At 43.9% G+C, this 23,023-nt stretch overlaps 1 protein-coding gene across 1 annotated transcript in view; it reads right to left on the bottom strand.

Moving 5' to 3' along the window:
* Window positions 1–14,155: 14,155 nt before the first annotated feature.
* LOC136965570 (transmembrane and immunoglobulin domain-containing protein 1-like) overlaps window positions 14,156–23,023 on the bottom strand; it is a 36,480-nt gene continuing 27,612 nt past the window's right edge. Inside the window, exons 2-3 of the mRNA XM_067259755.1 lie at window positions 14,508–14,786; window positions 14,156–14,244 (exon numbers count right to left, since the gene is read on the bottom strand). Coding sequence (XP_067115856.1) covers window positions 14,156–14,244; window positions 14,508–14,786 — 368 coding nt within the window. The remainder of the gene's footprint in view (window positions 14,245–14,507; window positions 14,787–23,023) is intronic.

Here is a 23,023-nt window from a genome sequence, read left to right as displayed (position 1 = left end):
ATATATAAATGATGTATGAAAACTAATTAGGCTGAAAATTAGGCAAACAGCTGTCATTCAAATCAAATAATGTACAACACTAGTATAATTATTATTTGTGTGTGTGTGTGTATGTGTGTAAGTAGCACAGGACTTTGGGTATGTGGGTGTGTGTAAGTAGCACAGGACATTGTGTGTGTGTGTGTGTGTGTGTGTGTGTGTGTGTGTGTGTGTGTGTGTGTGTACTGTACTTCAGTTCAATCAAATGTCATGAAGTCCTTGTTCAACTTGAGGAGAAGTTGGTTCTCGAAATTCTGTGAATGAATTGATCCTCTTCTTGGGGTGAAAAGCAAACCGGCAATGCTAAAAAGCCTTTCACACGCTGCTGAAGCTGGCAGGGCTGTGTTGAGCTTTAGTGAGAGGTTACGCACAGCTGGATAGGGGGCCAGTGTATTCACTCCATCAGCTGTAGCGGCTAGGTATCCATCAAGTTGCTTACTTATCTCATGGGAATGTGTCTGCTTGACATTGGAGAAGAAGTCATCATCTTCATCAGAAGAGGATGCTGTGGTACCAGGAGACCGAAGACCTTCATCGTGTTCTGGCAGATGTGTCTTGATGTAACTAAGGCCTTGATTAGAAACAGCAGAATCACACCAACAAACACACATTTTTGTTATTATTACTCTATAAGTAAGCAACTGCATAGAATCATTGTTGGATGTAAAGGTTTTTGAAAAAACAAGCAAACAAAAAAACTTTTCCTTACCAAGCTGTAGGACTGTCATTGCTGGTCCAGGAGGTTTTGAACCTTGGAACAAGTATGGCTGCTGCAATTAGCTCTGGCTCTGACATCATGCTCTCAAACCACTTCCTCAAACCTTCAAGAAGAGCATCAACAAGTGGCTTGCAAAATCTGAGTGACGGTCTGGACTTTTCAAGCTTGGTTGTGAGGGTGGTGATTGTCTGGAGCAGCCAGCCCATCTGAACGTTGACTTCACCTTGTAGTATGTTCAAGGACTTCGCAACTGGACTCATGGTGGTGACATATTCCCCTAAAAAGGCTATGTCAGCCAGACTGTACCTAATAGAAACAGAAGAAAATAAACAAACACATATTTCAACAAAATGTATACAGAACCACTGTGCAATGCTGGACATTTATTAATTTGTTTATGTACCTCCAGCAGATAATGTGGTAAGCATTATTCTAACAAATTAAGAACACAATTATACATTAACATAAGCTACTTACATTGGAACATTGAGTGCAGCACAGACCGTTCTCATAGACCCCTGTCCTTGGTCTCTAATGATTCTGACCACACGTTCCACGGCCATGAAAGACGAGCTGTACCAAGTGAAGCTTACAGTGTTCCTCTATAAGCTCTGCATTTTGAGGAGACCTCGATGCTTTATTCCAGAGTGCCTGACACTTAGAAAAGGCTGATCTGGACAATTTCTTGTAAGCTTCTGTCGTATTAGCCCGATCAACATCGACTGTGGAAACTAAATTTAGTAAGTGACATGCACACCGATGATGTTTCGGCAGCTGATACTGAAGCCCATCATCTTCCTCCAGAATGGCTTCCACATCAATGAGTTCCACCTCTTCTTCACCATCAGATGCATCACAATCTTCTACTTCTTCTTCGATTGTTCCTTCTGCAACTAACTCTTCATTGTTATTTTCGTCCTGCTGACCAAAGACACGGAACGCTTTGACGAAATCCGACCCGTTGTCTGTTGTAGTTCTAACAACCTTTAGACTTATTTCATACTCTGCATGAATGTCGGTCAAAACAGCTGCCAAGGCATCGAATGTGTGGGAGCCCCTCAGTTGACGGCAAGCAAGGGCAGCTGAACGGCGTTCAAAACTGCAAGGATCGAGCCAGTGGGCTGTTACACCTATAAAGCTCCTTCTCCTGGCCGTCCGACAATCAGTAGTGGTGGCAATGTATGGTACCTTTTTCATTTCTTTCTTGAGACTTTCATTTTAGATGTAGCTGAATCAATGTTACGCCGCACAGTTGTGCGGGACATGACAGCACTTCTCGGTTGCAATTCTACAATAAGGTCTTGAAAGGATGGTTTCTCAACCAGGGAGAAGGGCTGGAGACCTTGAACGATGAAGCGGAGGATAGCCCGATCAACCGTCTTCTGAGACACCTGCTTGGTCTGAAACAGAGGAGCAAGAGTCCGGTCAGAAAAATAAGGTAAAATTTGCAAAGCGAACAGGATAACTAGTGGTATACTTCAATATAGGCACTAAAGCGCAACGTACTGGTACGTCTAACGATCCGGCAGAGACTGGATGTCAGGCCACAGTTTAAGTAGTGGTAACGATGATCAGGAGCAGGTGTGTAATGGAAACAAGCTCAGGGGGGTGGGGCCATGACACCCACATGACCTCAACTTTCTTACTATGATTGCCTCAATGCACTTCATTAAGACGTACAACAGAACTGAAAGCGTCATTTAGGTGGGGGGAGGGAGGGTTGGGGCGTGGAGTGTTACTTGCACGGGTGTGATTGATACCGTCTGGCACTTTTGGCCTTGTTTGAACACACACTGGAGCCCCGTCTTGTAATGTTTCTAATATATATTAAAGAAACTTAATATATATTAAAGAAACTTGGGTTCATCAAAGATTTATTAACTAAGTAGCAACTAGCAAACGCGGTCAACATGTGCCTTCAGTTTGGTGTGTGTGTCTTCTACTAAAGAACCTGCTGCCATGTCGTCAAGATTGTAGGCCTGCAGATCACAGGAACATTTTTTTAAAGCTAGTCGTTGCTGCCCTCTGGTGTTCGCAAGTAATAACACCCCCAATAGTTTCACATTTTTCCCCCTCTCTCTCTTTTTCACTTGTGCCAGTATGCATAATACGGCCGATCAAACAAATGAGTAAATGGCTCGTTATACCGTTTGTGTTATATGGATATTCCGTAATTCCAAAATGAAACAAAACAACGGAAACCAAGCCTTTCCCCATCATCTGGTTCTGAAATCCAAAATGGACAAAACGATATTACGAGGCTATTTTTCATTTTTTGCAGATACCAGCATAAAGGATATGGAATAATCAAACAAACGAGTAAATGGCTCGTAATACCATTTGTGTTATAGGGTTATTCCGTTATTCCAAAATAAAACAAAACAACGGATACCACGCATTTCCCCATCATCTGGTTCTGACTTCCGAAATGGACAAATCGATATTACGAGCCTATTTTTCATCTTTTGCAGATATCAGCATAAAGGATATGGAATAATCAAAACAACGATTAATGGCTCGTTATACCATTTGTGTTATATGGTTATTTCATTATTCCAAAAAAAACGAAACAACCAAAAACAAGCCGTTATACTTAAATGTGTTTTCGATTTACTAAAGTGACAAAACGATATTACGCCCTATTTTGCGTTTGTCAACACGGGTTGCAAATGAGAAAAACTAATGGCCACAAGGTACACGGACCCTTGTAGTGACACATTTTACATTTACATTTATTAATTTAGCAGACGCTTTTATCCAAAGCGACTTCCAAGAGAGAGCTTTACAAAGTGCATAGGTCACTGATCATAACAACGAGATAGCCACAAAACATTGCGAGTAGCCAAAACATGAAGCACACATTGTGAACAACCAAAGTAAGCGCCAAAGGGAAGAACCATAAGAGCATGTAGTTAAACAAGTTACAATTAAACAACATGAACTGCTATAAGTGCAAGTGTACCTGTGGAAAAACAAACAAAAAAACAAGCAACAATAATAAAAACAATATATCACAGCGAGTACAAACAATTTTAAATCAGTTACCACTAACCACAAGAGCAACAAGTCTCTGAGCAAGAGTCATTGTGATCCTTGAGGAAACTAACATCGGGTCAAGCGAACCATTCCTAAGTACCGTTGTACTCCCGGAACAAGTGCGTCTTGAGCCTTTTCTTGAAGGTGGAGAGACAGTCAGTGTCTCTGATGGAGGTGGGGAGTTGATTCCACCACTGGGTGGACATCAAAAGTATGGTTTGGAGTCTGTTAGCACGAACAGTTGAACTTATTTTTTTAAATAAAAGTTTATAGCCTGTTCTCCTATTCTAAAATGGCCGCGGGGCAGTTAGACGACAGTAAACAAAAGCTGCAAGACACTCAATGCAACTGCCACAAGACACTTGCGTACCACTATCAACAGAACAGTAACTGTCATGTACCAGTGGAGGCGCTGTCACGTACCACTAGCTACTGTCATGTACCAGCGAAGGCACTGGCATGTACCACTAGCTACTGTCACGTACCACTAGCTCCACTGGCACGTACCACTAGGTGCCAGTAGAGGCACTGGCACGTACCACTAGCCACTGTCACGTACCACTCGCTCCACTGGCACGTACCACTAGCTACAGAACAGTACAGTTTCGGTTCTAACTGCCTCTTCAAATTTGTAGGTTTTTGCCAGCTCCAAATTTAGGATGAACTATTAGCTAACTCTGCTGTGGGTCAGCGCGAATGCTATTTTTATAGCTAAGTATTAACATTGGAGTGAACTAGTGTTGCACAGTAAACCTGTACTAAAAGAGACACTCTTACATAGCTTCAGTGTCCCTGTGCATACATAGGAGACAATCACTGCAAAAGAGCTGCAGTTCCGGTGCAGACAGGAGAACCTAGCAGAACGCCATCTCTGCAGCACTCCATCCAGTCCAGAACCCGGGGTCCTGAGGTCTCGACTCTTACGATACTCAAACGATGCGATTTTAATATACATCTAACGAGTGACCTCTCAGGTGGGCTATGGCTGCGATGGAGAGCTGGAGAGATGGTTGTTCTGCTAGGTTCTCCTGTCTCTGCACAGGAACTGCAGCTCTTTTGCAGTGATCGTTTGGAGCCTAATGACGAATCATGGTCAGAATTATGTTGGCACATGCTACACCCCTTCACCAGATATACAGTAGATATACAGACGGTACTACATTGTTCAAAAATCTTGATCTTCCCATGGCACATTGTTTCAAATCAAATTAAGCTTATAGTCATGAATCACTACAAAGTTGCTATAACCTTTACCTCAACAATTTAGCAGTGATCCTTAAAGTATATTTATGTATTCATGAACTGTATTTTAAGGTCTTTGCCTTACAATGGAAGCCAATTCCAGGTTGATGGTAAAAAATATAAAACAATACATGGGAAGTCTGAAAGTTATAGGAGTTGAGCGAACATTTTGTTGTTTTGTTCTCAGTATTTTTATTGACATTATGCAGTGCATCAAAAAAGGGATAGTTTGTGAATAATGTAGCTGACAATAATTTGATGCAAATATGTTTAATTAATTTTCATTATTTTTTCTTTCATTTCAGCCCACTTCCAGATCTCTGCCCATTCCCCTGCCCTCCTCAGTTAAGTTATTGCTGATCGATAGCTGGTATGAAATATCTGACATTGATGTTAGGGACAGCCCTATAGTATATTTTTGAATTTAATAGTGAATTTAATACTTATCATTATTAAAAAGTTAAAATGAGCATTGTCTTTGTTGTCTTTGTTCTTGCTTTGACTTTTAATTTAGCAAATCCAAAGCATGTTTGTGTGTTAAATTCACAGTTACAGTAAATTACTGGCTACTAGTTGCATTACTTTTACAGTAAAAATACAGACAATTACTGTAATTTATATACAGCAAGACGATGTAATTCCACAGCTACATACGGCTATATCACAGTAATCCAATGGCATGACAACTGTGAAGTTACAATATACCGCTGTAGTTGCATTGCATTTTACTGTGAAATGTTTACAGTTCATTATTGTGAAACATGTGCAGTACATTACTGTGAAATATTTGTAATAAATTACTGTAAAATTACTGTGAAAGTAATGCAACTAGTAGCCAGTAATTTACTGTAAAGTTACAGTGAAATATTTTACAGTCTTTTTAGCAGATTCTAATTTAGGGCAAAAGCTTCAAGAGAGTCTTTCTACACTGACAAATATGAACACCGGTATTTAACAACATTCCTAACTAAGACTCAATCAAAAGAGGCAACATTTGAGTTATGTAAAACATTATTTAACTTTTTTTGTATTCACCACTTGCACTGACGCTTTAGAAAAGAGTATTGAACCCACTTGATATAGATTCTTACAAAAATGCATGAATCATCAGCCAACTGACTTATGATCAATTTATCATCTCCATTTTGAATTCCTTCAATATCAGCACAATTCACCAGAAATAAATTGATCAATTGGTGCAACTGGTCCAAAAATAAAAGTTATCAAACAGCTCGCACACACCATAAATCACCATAAATCAATATCTGTCACCAGGGAACCAGCACAGTTTGTGACTGTGTGTGTCTGTGTGTGTGTTAGCTAAACATGTGTGAGCAGATGCAAGCAAGACCACTTGGAATAAAGAACAGTGGTGTGTTTCAATCTAATAATTACAAAAAAAGGCTCTTTTTAAATTGGGGAACAAAAACAACTATTCTGAAATAACTCAAGTAGCATTCTCAAAATAAATAGTTTGGTCATGTGTCTGCTATTGATTAAGGTAACCTTTACACTGATGTAAAGTGGTTGTGTACAATTACTCTAACAAATGCTAATCAGCCTCTCTGTGTGGCTGCAGTCCTGACATGGTGATGTCACAACCTTGTACACAAACAGCTTAACGATTACAAAGGAGATATAAACGAAATTCCAGTATTTTTTATTGGAATATACAAAGAAATTGGTTACACAGTTCTGAAGAAGAGGGAAGTAGCTACAGTTGTTGCCGTAGTGACAGGTTCTCTTTCTCTGCCAGCCAGTTGAGTAAGCAGGTGGCGCCCTCTACTGGTGAATATCCTTCACGCAGCCGAAGCAGAAAGCCTTGGAGAGAACTGCAGAGATCCCCCTGAAGAAGGCTTTGATGGACTTCTTCTTCTCCTGTCCTCTGGCAATGGAGGACTCGCCAAGGTCTGGAAACACCATCACACAACAGGGTATGATATCACACGGAACTTCAGCACTGTGACCTCTCACTTAAAAATAGTGTGTGTGTGTGTATCTGTATGCAGTGTGTGTTTGTGAGTGTGTGTGTGTGTGTGTGTGTGTGTGTGTGTGTGTGTGCAAGTATGTGTGTGTGAAATGGTGGGAGAGCCAACTAAAGTGGGAAAGCCTAAATGAGCAAATGTGCAGTCAGGATCTTACGTTCAGCGCTAAGGGGAGACACTTTGTTTGTCTTGAATATTCTGCTTGTCTTTTTTGCCTTGGCAGCCACATTCTGTCCATCCTTAAGGAAAGTCTTCTCTTTCTTCTGGGTTTGGAAGTGAGAGCAAAGACACACAGATTCATTGAGATTGTCACATGTCGTCCCTTCTTATCGCTGACTCAGCACAGGTCAGTTCTACCTAGTGCCAGTGTGTGGTGTTGTTTTCAGCTTACCAGTGTGAACCATCTCTGGAGGATGGGGGTGTCGGTCTTTCCGAATGGCCCCAAATGATGTCCCTCTGGGTTAAGGGCCCGAGCCATGGAGCCCTTGGAGGTGAAGGAGCTGGTTGAGGATTTGGAGGACGAAGAAGAGGAGAAAACAGAGGTGGAGGAAGAGGACGAGTAGCAGGACTGGGAAGTGGAGGAGGACGAGAGGCAGGAGGCGAGTCTGCTAGCCTTTTCCAAGCCAGCAGACTCCATCTCAAGTCTTCCATCCAAGCTTGTGTTGCTTATGAAGGGGCTGGAACTTCCACCAGCCTTTTCTAAGCCAGCAGAGTCCATCTCAAGTCCTTCATCCAAGCTCGTGTTTGTGATGAAGGTGGTTGAATTTCTACTGGCCTTTTCCAAGCCAGCAGAGTCCTCTGCGCTCTCCTTCTCCTCACAACCTGTTCCCAAATCATGACTCTCACCCGACACGGCAGAAGGCCGCCAAACCTCGGCATGACGGCAGATTACCTTGGCGACGTTCTCGGCCATGCAGACGATGCCTGCCCCTCCCTGGAGGGCGGAGTGGACCTGGGCCCTGTTTCTATCGGAACAGAGCATCAGCTCAGCGTAGGTCGCCTCAAACATGGCGTCCAGGGCATCGGTGCCACAGAAGAACGGGTTCTGGGGTTCATGCTCCAGGACGAGGCCAATCCCGGCCTGGTTCCAGAGAAACCAGCTCACGTCTTGGAGGAGGTCAGCCTCTATCTCCGAGTTGGTGGGGGTGAAGCAGGAACGAAGGGGCCCCTGGAGGGCCAGGCGTCCCACCAACCTGTGCAGCAGGTCATGCAGGGTCTGGTGGTGCAGGGCGCTGGGCCGGGGAGGTATCAGGACCTTCTCCTGGATCAGAACTTCCCCAGGCTGTAGGGAGGGTGTCTCAGAGTGTCTCGCAGGTAGGGAGGGATGATCCTGGACCTCCTCAGGGAGGCCTGGAGCTCCATCATCTTCATTCTTTTCTTCTTCCTCGATCAATGCACCCTTGGCAATTGTCTGGCAATCTGACCCTTCTTCCTCTTCGTGGAAATCATCAGGGTAGTCAGCATTTTCATTGTCATCCATCTCAGGCTGGCCTACTTCCTGGTTGGTGAGACCTGACTCAGGGTCGAGACTTCCTGTTGTCACTTCCTGGTTTATGTATTCAGAGGAGGAGCTGGCTAGGTTACCTACCTTGGCCATGGCCTCAGCATCAAGGCCTGGCACAAGAAAACACACTTTTAACTACACTATTACAGCTATTAGCTATACTTTTCTCATTACATATTTTGGCTGTTAACTACAATATTATTATTATAGTTATTTACTTGACCTACACTGTCATTCAGCAGAATTCAATACTTACAAATCTGTCTTACAATAGCATGTCTTAAAATAGTATAGTTACCAGTTTTTTTAATCTAAAAGGTAAAAACAATTATCTACCTTTGCTAACAACGACCATGTTTTCTTGTGGGTCGTTGCAGGTCTTGTAGAGGTCACTTCCCGCCTGGGTAGTCAACACCTCACAAATGGCCTCCAGCGCCCACCTCTGGTCCTGGCTGCAGGAGGGCTTTAACCTGCTCTGCGATCTCCTACTACCCACAACCCCATGCCTGGGGCCCGGCGTCATCCCACGGGACCAGTCCAGGGAGGGACAGTCACTGCTGTCACTGCTGCTGTCACTGCTGCTGTCACTGCTGTCCGAGGACGCATCGCTGAAGGAGTCAGCCAGGAGGTCGTGCGTGAGGTCTTCTTCGCCCAGCAGGTTCCCCATCAGGCTCTTGAAAGCTGTCTGGAAGAAGTTGTACAGCAGAGGGGTGAAGAGCTCCTGGTCCAGGTGCTCCTTGTCCTCCAGGTTCTGGAAGTTGGGCTTGGAGCGGCAATGGGGTGTCGAGGGGAGTCGTCCCATCCGGGTGTCCAGGAGAAGCTGATAAATGCGGCCAATCAACTCCTTGGAGAAGTGGTGGATCCTCCCCTGGAACATCCTGGTGCACATGGTGTGGGATGCCAGCAGGCGTCCCAGGTCGTACTTCGCCTGGTCAAATGATTTGACTGAGGAGCCTCCGTCGCGCTTGTCGTCGTCATCGTCAGGGGAGGATCTGGAGGCCGAGTGGGCCATCTGCACGATGGCGTCCAGCATGTTTTCAGCGGTGAGGCTGAGGTCCTGGCAGCTGGCAGCACTGCTAGCCTCGCTCCGGGCGCTGGGGCTCCTGGAGGAGGGAGGGGTGGTCTCCTCCTTCCGCTGAGGATTTTCCTGCTCCTCCTTGCTAGCAGAGCTGCACTCCACTGATCGCTCCTGCTGGGTGTCAAGATGGAGGCATTCCTGATTCCCGCTGCTCCTCCAGCTGCTGCTGCTGCTGATGCTGGCCCCCGGGCTCCTCCTCCTCCTCAGGGCATCCAGCTCCACGGCAACGTCTCCTAGCAGGCTCTGGCTAACACACTTCACCACCATGATGAAGGTCTTACTTTCAGGCTGCAGGAAGTCTGCCACCTCCACTTGCCCAATCAGCTGCTGGGCTGCGTGGAAGTTCTTGAGGACGTTGTGGATTACGTTGCAGGCTGTGGCCACGCTCTGGAGCAGGGAGGCCTCGTAGGCCTCTTGGGGCTGGGGCTGGTCCCCTTCTGTGGGCTCCATCTCCTGGAGGAAGCCCCCCACCATCCTCACCAGCTCCAGCTTCTCCTCCGTGGGGACCACGCCCGGGCTCTGGAACAGGGCGTGGCTGGCCAGGATTCCAGAGAGGCTCTCCTTCATGGAGCAGAGGGTCGGTGACGTCACACAGCTGGGCGGAGCCATCTCCTTCTCCATCTCTTCCGCCTCCGCCACGCTGTCAATGAGGAAAGAGGCCATCTCCATCCTCTCCCTCGTGTCGGCAGACAACTGGGGCCGTGGGGACACCAGCTCGTTGATGGTGTCGGTGTGGCTGTTGGCGAGGACCTGAATCTTCTCCTTGGCGTCCTGCCAGGCGTTGCATATCAGGTCCTCGGAGATGCTGGTCACATGGCAGTCCGACAGCAAGCAGCAGGGGCGGTGGAGTGCAAACTTCTCCAGCACCTCTCCCATGACAGACTTGTAGAGCACGATGCAATGGACAAGCTGCCTGCACCTTCAATAGGATCTCTGCCACGGTGAGGGATGCCATCAGGGAGGGAGGAAAATGTAATGTGGCAATACAGATACATGTGGTGATTGTCAGACTGAGTAAAAGGAATTCACGTAAACATTTTATTTACCTTTCTCAACAGGACCCTTTTGATGATTTTCCAATGACTGTAACAAGAACAAGAACTGATGTTTGACATCACTTCACAGTACAATGACAACTGACTTACATGGTAACATTATGCTGAACAGGACACTAGTCTAAAGGGAGCGTCTTTGAGGAGCACTCACGGGTGGGACATCATGGCCTCCAACACAGAACGCTTGTCCCCGGTCTCCTCCGATGAAATCCTTCATAACATCCGCGGCCATGTCGTCTGTGGGACAGTAAACAAGTGACATCTTGTCTTCCCTTATGGTAGACCTAATGAAGTGATATTTCATGTCCACATGCTTACATCTTTGTCTACACACAGGGTTCCTAACAAGCGCAATTGTCCCCTGGTTATCCTCATAAACAACAGTTTTCTTATACACATAGGTATCTATACTTCCCAGTAGTTGCTCCAAATAAATACACTCCTGTATTGTTAGAGCTAGAGCCATGTACTCGGCTTCGCATGTGGATAATGCTACTGTGGGTTGCTTCTTGGCTTTCCAAGAGACTAAGGAGCTGTCTTTACCCATACTCAAACAATACCCCGTGGTACTGCGTCTGTCACTAGCGTCCGCAGCCCAGTCTGCATCACTATACGCCTGTAGGCCTAGACTCTCTCTGCTCTTTCTGAAACAGAGCTGTTTGTCTGCAGTACCCCTGAGACAACGCAAAACATGTTTCACCGTAACCCAATGTTCATCTGAAGGGTCAGCAAAATGCTGTGATAACTTGCTCACCACGAAACATAGGTCAGGACGTGTACAGGTTGTTCCATGTAGATATCTCGATCAATGGGGGCGTGCACGCTAAATAAAATAAAGGTAGCCCACAAAACAATAGTGACCGTCTCTTGTGAAACCCAGACGTAACAGAAAGAACAGACGCTAAACCTGGTCTTAACTTCAAAAGCTCCATCCCCCTGCCCAACCCCCCTCCATGCCCCTCCATGCCCCTTCGCCAACCACCACGGCATTCCGGGCATTCCCGTGATTGGCAGACAGCAGGTTGATTGGCATGTCGGACCCCACGGCACCAAAAACCTTGGGTGTCTGTATCTATCTAACTATGTGTATTTAACATAATATGTGCCCTGTCTCTTTCCAGCCTGCTGTTTACACATGGATAAGCTCTCCTGGTGTGTGTGACGTGCCTGGAGTATCTAACCGACAACTTAGCATGACTGCTCTGGCCCAGCTCATGACCCTGGCTCACAACCAGACAAAGGCCCAAACCCTGATGTAGATTCAGGCCAAGACCAAGACCAGTGCTCAAGTCCAGGTTCAAGCCCTGATTGGAATGAAGCAAGTAATTACAGTACTGGCTTTCGTAAAATGACTTTTGACATGTATTACAGTTGTATTACAGTTTCACATAGTGGCAGCACTAGGATTGTGTGTATCGTATGTAAAGGTGTATTTTAAATTGTGTGTCCCTCTGTCCTCCATTAGCCTGCTGCTTATGTGTGGGGCAAGGAGTCTCTGACAGCCTCCACACTGGCCTGCACTCCTCTGCACTACCAGAAGCCTAAGCTGGGAGAGTGTCTCATCACCCTCATCCACAAGGTTCAACCACGCCTAGCTGACAAGCTCACCGGTATGTTCCTGGAGATGGAAAATGATGAGGTGATCCACCTGCTGGGGTCTCCACAGGGTCTGCACTCTAAGATCAATCAGGCAGTGACTGCCCTCCATGCCTCCCAGATGAATGTGGCCACCGCTGTTGGTGTGTGTTGAGTTCCTGGACGTTACAGCACCCACCAGCACATCAGTGCCAAGCCCCAGGTGGCTACGAAGCAGGTATGTACAACCACTTTCAAACCCCACTTCCACCTCTGTTTTCCACACAGCCTACCTAGCTGTAACCCTGTCCACCTCCAGTCAGCATTGAGTGTGCTGGCCCAGGAAACTCTGACAGCCTCCATGCTGGCTGCTACTCCACCCCAGGACCAGAAGCAGATGCTGGGAGAGCTTCTGTACCACCTGATCCAGGACATGCAGCCCAGCCTGGTTGGAAAGGTCACCGGCATGCTGTTAGAGTTGGACAATGTTGAGATTCTCCACCTGCTGGAGTCCCCAGAGGCTCTGCATGCCAAGGTGGATGAGGCTGTGGCTGTGTACAAGGCCTACCTGGCCAAGGAGGCCATTAAGAACACTGTGACAATAGCTTTTGCTGAAGAAAAACATGAAAAAGTAGGAATTTCATAGGCCAAAAAATAAAAGCACTGATTGATAGTCTTTCCAAGAGAAGATCTTTTCTTAATGAATGCCATTATAAACCTTCCCATATGGTATTTTAAAGTCATGAAATGCACATTGACATGTTTTTGCTTGAAGTCAATAAAATGGATTGACATGATTTGTGTTATAGTTTGTGTAACAACATACATCATAATTTCAGTGTTTCTTACACCTACATGTCCCTATGTTCTTTCCAACGTTCACCACCAGAGGTCATCATCTCCAGAATTCTATGAATTCAAATCAATAGGTTCAAATTCACTTCTTCTCATCTGTTGTGGTTTTTTTTTTATAACCCACCATTAAAGCTCCATCTATTGTACTCAAAGTAAACATTCTTCTCCAACCTGTTAACTGTATTTGACTCTATCTCAGGCGCTCTCTCAGGGTTTGGAGCCACATACACTGAATGATATGAGGACACATAAACATGTGTAGTTTAATGTTTTGTGATTTTTCATTAGGATGATTAGAATTCTCAGGAACCTCTGGCTTGGTTTTTGTTGAGCAAGGTAGAAATGAAAAAGGGATCATAACGCATTTGTATGTTAATATACAATATCTGTTCTGGTCATATATGATACTATGATCATATCTGAAGAATGTTGAGTTGTTTTGTTGTATTTGTCTCTCATTAGAAAAATCATTTAAAGGAACCAAATGATGACCAAAAGGGGCGCATGTTTATTTTTGATCATACACAGAATTTTTTTTGCTGTTTTACAGCCGATTTCTCACAATATTTTACTGTTAATCAATAATACAGTACTTTATTTATTTGGTATACCAAAATGACATACACAGTGCATGTAATGAGAGCAGCAGATAATCATCAAAGAGCAGTTCACAATTTTATAAATTTGTTTTCTTACATTTGATGCCTTATATTTTTTTTTTATAAATCTTGAGACCACATCTTGACCACAGTGAGGTGTAAAAAGGATTCAGCAACTCTTCAGCATTTCAGAGGTTAGGGCAGGGTGTCTCCTTGCCTACAGCATCACTGGTCATCAGATGACAGTTGGCAGAACTGTCATGTTCTGTGGAGGTTCCCTCGCATCACAAGCTCTCTGTGAGTGTGAGACACAACACTGTGAACTCTTGCTTACTAGAACACATGCAGACCTTCAGCAATCAACAGTGCCATCAATACAAGTATATACTAGAATGACTGTCTTATAATTTTCAACATTGGTTGAATGTTCTGCCATGTTCTACCTTAAACTTCCTGTATAATGCCACAATCACAGCCATAGCCATAACCACAGCCACAGGAGTCCAGGAACCAGGAAATCCCAACGGTGATTGCTAAAGTTGTTGGGTATAGGAAGACCTGAAGAAACACATACACACAACCAGGGAGTTTTAATATTTCCTGGTTCTGTTGTCAAAAGTGAGTGGTATGCTTTCTTTAAGTTCTCACCAGGTGTTACCCCACAGTAAACAGATGGGCAGACGTGCCAGTGTACTATAGTGTTTATAATGTGTGTAATGAAGTGCATCAGAGATGTTCCTATAAAAAATGAGGATTCAGAGTCTCCGTGTTTAGTTGTTTGTCATCTGCTTCTCTTGACATGGAGAGAAACAGCCACTGACCTGGGCACAGCTCTGTCTTGTGGAGTTTGGCTGTCTGGTTACTGATGGGGTTTTCAGCCACACAGCTGTAGGTGTCTCCATCCTGGTCCTTCATCTCCAGATGGAGAGAGATGTTGGAGGAGAGATCAGGACTGCTGGTCTGGTAAAGCCTCTCCTCTCCTTTGTACCAGCTTAGGGTCACATCTCTCCCGTTCTTCACAGAGCACTCCAGCGTACAAGAGACGTTGTTAGCTGACAGACGGAGGGAGGAGTAACTGATGGCAGGACCGGACACTGTGTCTGAAAATATGAAAACAGTTATGAATTGCCGATTTGCTACTCTAGGAGATGATATTTCCCTCTACACCAGAATCAAACTGGGAACTCGACCAAGTAGGCTAAGCTAACTCAACATTTCAGCTTTCAGTTGTCATATTAAAGAATAAACATCTATAAACAATGCACCGGCAACATGTGCGCATTTCTTTCATAATTCAATGCGCTTTACAAATTAATTTGTATGCCTAAAAGTGACCTATAGGAACTGTGTCAAAGTAGCTACATGTTTTTGTTTAATTAGTTGCAATATGCAACTAAACTGCAATATAGAGTTAAAAGAGCCCGTACCAAAACTCAGATAAGCTACTTTAATGCCGCTAAAATTCAGATTGGTGTAAAAGGTTTGAACCAAACTTACCATAAACGTATAGATTAATAGTTATGGGATAAGCAACTTTGTCTCCTCTGATGGTTCGTAACTGATAAACTCCAGCGTCGTGGACTGAGATGTCTCTCACAGTGAGAGATCCGGTCTGTCTGTCCAGATGAAGTCTGTCTTTAAACCGCTCATTTAACGAAGTTCTTCGTAATTTCCCCCGATGGACCTGCAGTAACATCCATTCATTGTATATCCACAGTATTTCGTCGTCAGTCTGGAGTCCAGCTATATGTGTGTCCAGAGTGACAGTCTTTCCCTTTTGCACACTGAGTTGAGTCACTTGAGGCTGGGCTGTCCAAGCCAACATACCTGAAGATAGAAATTGAGTTCAATTGACAGTTCATTGCAGAATTATGGGTCGATAAAAATACCGGTTATCAGTCACACTTTAGAATAATCAACAATAATAAATCAATTTGTAAAGCATAATATTTTACCATTCAGAATCACAGAATAGATCGTCCAGATAGTATTGTCCATTAAGTTCATATTAGTAGCGGGCTGTGACAGGAGGAAGGTTATGAAAACTCAAGCTCTTCGTTGCCGCACAAGGCTTTAAAAAGAGTCGCGACCACGCCTACATCAGGCGTGTAATCTGATGTAGGCGTGGTCGCGCCTCGTCATATGTTTGACAAAAAGATTTGCTAGCTAACAAGACACGTCACTGTCCCAAAATCAATATCAAGATTTTCACGAACAATTAAAGTATCGGCCATATACTAGCCTACTAGGCTACTGTACGGCCGCAGCCTGTGGAACGAGTTGAATAGAAAATGGATGTGAGAGGACCGCATCAAAGTTTACATTTTCTCCAAAAAGTAATTATAAAAGGCCATCCGCGACAACGAAGAGCTTGCTTTTCTTTGGTGTGGTGCAAAGGTCGTGCGTTCGAGCCCAGCGAGTGGCGAACAACACCTTGTTGTGACGGAGCGGGGCTAAGTCTGTTACACAGACACTTCTCTTTTAGTCCTGCGGAGTTTTCATAACATCGCTCCTGTCACAGCACGCTACTACTGTAATATTAACTTAATGAACAATGCATATGTCGTTCGACGTTTGAACTGGAGGCTATTGTGGGGGGCTTTAAACTCCTTATTGGTGCCTTTTCTCGAATGGCATATGCTACGATCGGAGCTCGGGAGCTCAGTGACACCAATTTATTAACAACATGGATAACCCATGCTAACCGTGACAGGCTTATAGTTTCCGAAATGATCGGTTTAACTCAACATGGAGGTGCGCACCAGGAAGAAAATGGAAAGGCTCGGCTCACATGTCATTTCGATCTCATATAGGCTACATCGCATAAAGTCACCTCAAACAATCAACTGAATAATATGTACGAGTTATTGGTACAGGAGAGATGTCCACGGAAGCACAATTTCCTTTTTAGAAGACTTTCAATTGTTCATTTCAATAGGCTGTATAGGCTGTGTGTTACGCAGTGTTCCTAAGCGAAAGTTCAGAAGTCCTCTCTCCTCGGTGGTTGGAGACTGAATGTGTCAGATGTCATTTCGTACAAATAAATGGGAGGTGCTTAAGCGCTCCGAGATTGTTCAGACAACATGTGGGAGATGGGAATGGCAGTTCGCGAGCTGAGAAGAGGGAGCTGAGAGAGTTTGCGAGCTGAGAGGGGAGAGCTGAGAGAGAGAGTTCACGAGCTGAGAGGGGGTCGAGCTGAGAGAGAGAGAGAGAGATAGAGAGAGAGAGATAGAGAGAGAGAGAGAGAGAGAGAGAGAGAGAGAGAGAGAGAGAGAGAGAGAGAGAGAGAGAGAGAGAGAGAGTTTGCGAGCTGAGAGGGGGGAGCTGAGAGTTCCATCTCATACATCTCACAAAGTCACCACAAACAATCAACTGGCGGTGTGTTACGCAGTGTTCAAGCGGAAGTTCAGAGGTCCTCTCTCCTCGGTCTTAAGCTCTTTAGTATTATACTTTTTTATTTTATTCATACATTCAACTTTTAAAATTTTTGATCCGTATATGTGCACCTTCCTGCCACAGTAAATTCCGTGTTTGTGTAAACTTAATGGCAATAAAAACATTGATTTTTAGCAGATCTTATGAGTTTTAATTGTCTATTGTATTTTATATTGATGTTTTACCTTGTTTTATAATCTTAGCCAGTGTCGGACTGGCCATCGGGAGAATAGGGAGAGTTCCCGAACGGCCGACATTGCACTCAATCCAGAACCATAGATTCAATCTAGCTCACAGCCTAATTAGCCTGTATCCTATTATGTACAATGTCAGCTTTACATGTATAAAAGGAAAGCTCAGAGAAGGTGAAAGGCTTGGTGACCTGCGTGGAGAAATGCGCGTCTAGTGTGAACAGCATCGCGCCATTCGTAGCAGATTGTGGCGCTTCAGGGCGCTTCGCAGCCAGTGTGTCCCAGGCGTTAGCTAGATTGAATCTATGGCTCTGGATTGATTGCAATGTCTGAACGTCAGTTTCCACGCCTACTGGCCTCCTCTCATTATCATATTGGGAACAATGAATGAATGAATGAATGAATGAATGAATGTATGAATGAATGAATGAATAAATGAATGAATGAATGAATGAATGAATAAATGAATGAATAAATGAATGAATAAATAAATGAATGAATGAATAAATAAATAAATAAATGAATACAAAAATAAATACATACATAAATGTAAAATATATGTAACTATTGATTGACAATTGTGCATTAATTAATACATATATTCGTCTATTTCTGTCTAAATGCATGGATGTGGACATTTACATTTACATTTACATTTAGTCATTTAGCAGACGCTCTTATCCAGAGCGACTTACAGTAAGTACAGGGACATTCCCCCGAAGCAAGTAGGGTGAAGTGCCTTGCCCAAGGACACAACGTCAGTTGGCATGACCGGGAATCGAACTGGCAACCTTCGGATTACTAGCCCGACATTTATTTATTCATTCATTCATTCATTTGTAAATATGGCAGGTTTGGTCCTCCATACACTAGACAAGGTTTTACCAATTGAAAAACGGCTGTTTATTTTACATTAAGCTCAAAAAACTATTTTGCGCTCAAATAATGGCCAACATTTTTCGCTCGAGCGATGTGCGCGCTCGCATTAAGTGTGGAAGTCCCTTGCATCACATCAAATCAATACGTCCTAGGGCTAAGCCCCGAATGGGCTAAGCCCCGAATGTTTACAACGTCTGGTTCCGTGCCTGATTAACACTTGGATCGTTAAGCAGTCTCAAAAATGGTATCAATATAAAAAATACGATCCCTTTCTGTAATCATGATACCCCCAGAAAAGTTCACTGCACCCCCAGTCAAAGCAGGCTGCATCCGGCCCTGTTTGGTATACAAAAAAAGTGGGCCGGTCTTGGGCCTGAAACTCCCGGGCTGAAAAGTGGCCCAACTCCGGCCCTGATTGGAAGCTTGTGCGGGGTTTAAAACTTCAGTGAAGCGCTTCTTCTCTCACCTTCTCAAAGCGCGACACCATTAATAGGACAACATTTCGGTTTAGCTATATGTTCGGGACACAACGTGTCCACTAACCATCCCAATAATGTTTTAGCAGACGATTGCTGGGTGTATCAACAACACGGGTTCCATGACAGGAAAATATGTTGTTCTTGAACTGTGCCTTTTCTCAACATGGCATATGCTACGATCGGAGCTCGGGAGTTCAGTAGGACACCAATTTATTAACAACATTTCCGACTATGCCCATTTATGTATAAAAGTTATATAAAAGTCTATCCACCACCATTTTGCACTATGCTGCCCGATTTCATATCTTTTTGTATCATTGTATATATTTTATATATATTTTATATCTCACATTGTTTAGCTCTTTAGTATATTTTTTAGCTGTTTAGTATTATACGTTTTAAATTGTATTTATACATTCAACTTTTTTTAATAAGATCCGTATATGTTTATTGTATGCACCTTCCTGCCACAGTCAATTCTGTGTTTGTGTAAACTTACATGGCAATAAAAACACATTTTGATTCTGATTCTATACACAGTCACACTTAGGCTATACCTACTTATTTATTTGACAATTCATTGATTACAATAGACATAAAAATAGCTTTGACTTTGGCGGACCAAGTGAACTCAAACATATCAACACGAAACCCGTTCCGCTGGCGTCTGATCGGAAAGTCAGACGTAGCGCATCTTAAAGGCCGAATTAAGGCCGAATTAAGGCCAATTTATACTTCTGCGTTTTGACGGAGACGAGACAGGGAACGCCCTCTCCGTCAAGGAACACCCTCTCCGTGCCCTCTCCGAGCCCCTCGGAGAGCTCTATGTGCACCTCCTGATTTTCCTCACTATCCGTCCGTCCGTCCGTCATTTTACGGATACCCCTTGGCTGTGATTGGTCCGTATTAAGGCCGAAATATGCTTCTGCGTCTCCGTTTACGGATGGGCGGGCGCACGGATACGCACGGATATGGACGGATAGACTTCGTTTATGGTTCTCCGTAGGCTGTGGGTGCTGAAAACAATTCACCGCCAGAAGAGTAGGTGGCGCAACAGTTTTTTGTAAGTTGTCGTGGAGTGTTTATTTACCTAGGTTATCGAGAAGTCGGAGCAAATTTACAAATTAGCCGTTTCATCAATACAATACTCACATTTTCAGCAACTACACTGCCCATTTCTCTCACATTTTAATTCAGATGCTGATTTACATGTACTGTTTAGCTGAAATATGAATTGTAAAAACTTACAGCAATGGCGGTCAAAGGATTCTGTTCTTCCTGTTTATCCCGGCAACCCCGCCCCCGCCCCTGACGCAAGCGGTTCTTAATATTGACCAATCACAGCCAAGGGGGTCTCCGTAGCTCTCCGTCGCTCTCCGAAATTACAACGGATAGTTAGAAAATTCAGTCACTCCTTGTATGTGTCTCCTGGTAATGTTAAGAAAGCCAACTCAGTCATTTTCCAATTTTTGTGGAGAAATAAAACTCATTATGTTAAGAAATCACAGCTTGTTAAAGAGTATGATATGGGTGGTATCAAAGCTTTGGATTTCGAATCAATGTTTGGGACCTTTAAAATTAATTGGTTGAAAACGTATCTTTCACAACCAGATTCTATGTGGTTTCACATACCTAGAAATATATTTTAAAAAGTAGGAGGGCTTGAATTTTTTTTTTGTGATTTTGAGTTGACCAGAATTCCTATTAAGTTATCAAACTTCCACAAACAAATTCTACAGTATTGGAAACTGATATTAACCCATAACTTTTCTCCACATGGATCCACCTTATGGAACAATAGGGTCATTGTGATCAACAGGAAATCGTTATTTAAATTTGATTGGTATGAACATTTTTTCATTTTTGGAGTATAAGACCTTCTTAGATAAATATAATTTAAATTGTACTTCTAGAGAATTTATCAAGATTTGTAACGCAATACCTGTACCATTATTACAGCTAGTTCGAGGCACAATGTTTTATGCAAGAACAAGACCCATACCAACTTTACCGAATTTAGTTATAAATGATTGTATTTTATTTGACAGTAAATGTAATAACAAATATATCAATGATGCTTTCAAATCTAAATTATTTTTTGATTATAGAAGAGGATTGTGTGTACAGGTTCCGAATACGGGTGCATTGCCCATAGAAAAATCACATTTTAAATTCATTAAATGGCCCATTTCCCCGAAAGTCAAAGAGACTCACCTTAAGATAATTTATAAAATATATCCGGTCGCTGACTTTCTTAGACACAGATTCAGTAGACCCTTGTGTTTTTTGTAAGGTGGCTGATGAGACTCTTGAGCACATGTTCTTTTTTTGCCCCGTGTCCAACGTCTTCTGGTCTGAGATACATGATTGGCTGTCACTTAAAATAGTTTGTGTCCCTGTTCTCACCTTGCCACACATCCTCTTTTATATGGATGATGTAGATTCATCTGTATTAGATTTGGTCAATAAGATTATTCTTATGGGTAAATATCATATTCATTGCAGTAAGTGGAGAAGTTCTAAGCCTTCCTTTGTCTGGTTTATGAATGATTTTAAATTGTTTTTCTCATCACTGAAAAAGATCAGATCTAGTGTAATTGCAAGAAAAATGTGCAGTGACATATCTCAGAAACTACTGTTTTGATTCACTTCCCCTTGTGTGCCGCTCCTAAATGTTAATTTTATTTTCCATAGCCTTTTTGCCTTGTGTATTTCGAGTAATTCCCCTTTTGATTTGTTTTTGTTTGTTTTACTGCTTAGGTAGTTCTGTCTTGCACTTTGAAAACATTTGTATTGTATGTATATTCTCTTTCCCCTGCTAGAGTTTTTGTGTGTTGTTCTGTTTTTGCAAAAAAAAAAAAAAAAAGTTTGAAAATTCAGGAGGTGCACGTCGAGCTCTCCGGGGCTCTCCGAGGGCTGACGGAGAGCTCGTAGAGGGCGTTCCACGGAGATGAGGGCGTTCCCATGTGTCCGTTTTTCGAAAAACGCAGAAGCATATATCGGCCTTTAACTTTTACACTGATGTAAAGTGGTTGTGTACAATTACTCTAACAAATGCTAATCAGCCTCTCTGTGTGGCTGCAGTCCTGACATGGTGATGTCACAACCTTGTACACAAACAGCTTAACAATTACAAAGGAGATATAAATTCCAGTATTTTTTATTGGAATATACAAAAAAATTGGTTGCGTAAGCAGGTGGCGCCCTCTAGTGGTGAATATCCTTCACGCAGCCGAAGCAGAAAGCCTTGGAGAGAACTGCAGAGATCCCCCTGAAGAAGGCTTTGATGGACTTCTTCTTCTCCTGTCCTCTGGCAATGGAGGACTCGCCAAGGTCTGGAAACACCATCACACAACAGGGTATGACATCACACGGAACTTCAGCACTGTGACCTCTCACTTAAAAATAGTGTGTGTGTGTGTGTGTGTGTGTGTGCAAGTATGTGTGTGTGAAATGGTGGGAGAGCCAACTAAAGTTGGAAAGCCTAAATGAGCAAATGTGCAGTCAGGATCTTACATTCAGCGCTAAGGGGAGACACTTTGTTTGTCTTGAATATTCTGCTTGTCTTTTTTGCCTTGGCAGCCACATTCTGTCCATCCTTAAGGAAAGTCTTCTCTTTCTTCTGGGTTTGGAAGTGAGAGCAAAGACACACAGATTCATTGAGATTGTCACATGTCGTCCCTTCTTATCGCTGACTCAGCACAGGTCAGTTCTACCTAGTGCCAGTGTGTGGTGTTGTTTTCAGCTTACCAGTGTGAACCATCTCTGGAGGATGGGGGTGTCGGTCTTTCCGAATGGCCCCAAATGATGTCCCTCTGGGCTAGGGGCCCGAGCCATGGAGCCCCTGGAGGTGAAGGAGCTGGTGGAGGATTTGGAGGACGAAGAAGAGGAGAAAACAGAGGTGGAGGAAGAGGACGAGTAGCAGGACCGGGAAGTGGAGGAAGACGAGAGGCAGGAGGCGAGTCTGCTGGCCTTTTCCAAGCCAGCAGAGTCCATCTCAAGTCCTTCATCCAAGCTTGTGTTTGTGATGAAGGTGGTGGAATTTCTACCGGCCTTTTCCAAACCAGCAGAGTCCTCTGTGCTCTCCTTCTCCTCACAACCTGTTTCCAAATCATGACTCTCACCCGACACGGCAGAAAGCCGCCAAACCTGGGCGTGACGGCAGATCACCTTGGCGACGTTCTCGGCCATGCAGACGATGCCTGCCCCTCCCTGGAGGGCGGAGTGGACCTGGGCCCTGTTTCTATCGGAACAGAGCATCAGCTCAGCGTAGGTCGCCTCAAACATGGCGTCCAGGGCATCGGTGCCACAGAAGAACGGGTTCTGGGGTTCATGCTCCAGGACGAGGCCAAT

Source organism: Osmerus mordax, chromosome 21 (assembly GCF_038355195.1).
Source record: "Osmerus mordax isolate fOsmMor3 chromosome 21, fOsmMor3.pri, whole genome shotgun sequence".
In the NCBI taxonomy this organism is placed as follows: Eukaryota; Metazoa; Chordata; class Actinopteri; order Osmeriformes; family Osmeridae; genus Osmerus; species Osmerus mordax.
This window is presented reverse-complemented; position numbering and strand designations above follow the sequence as displayed.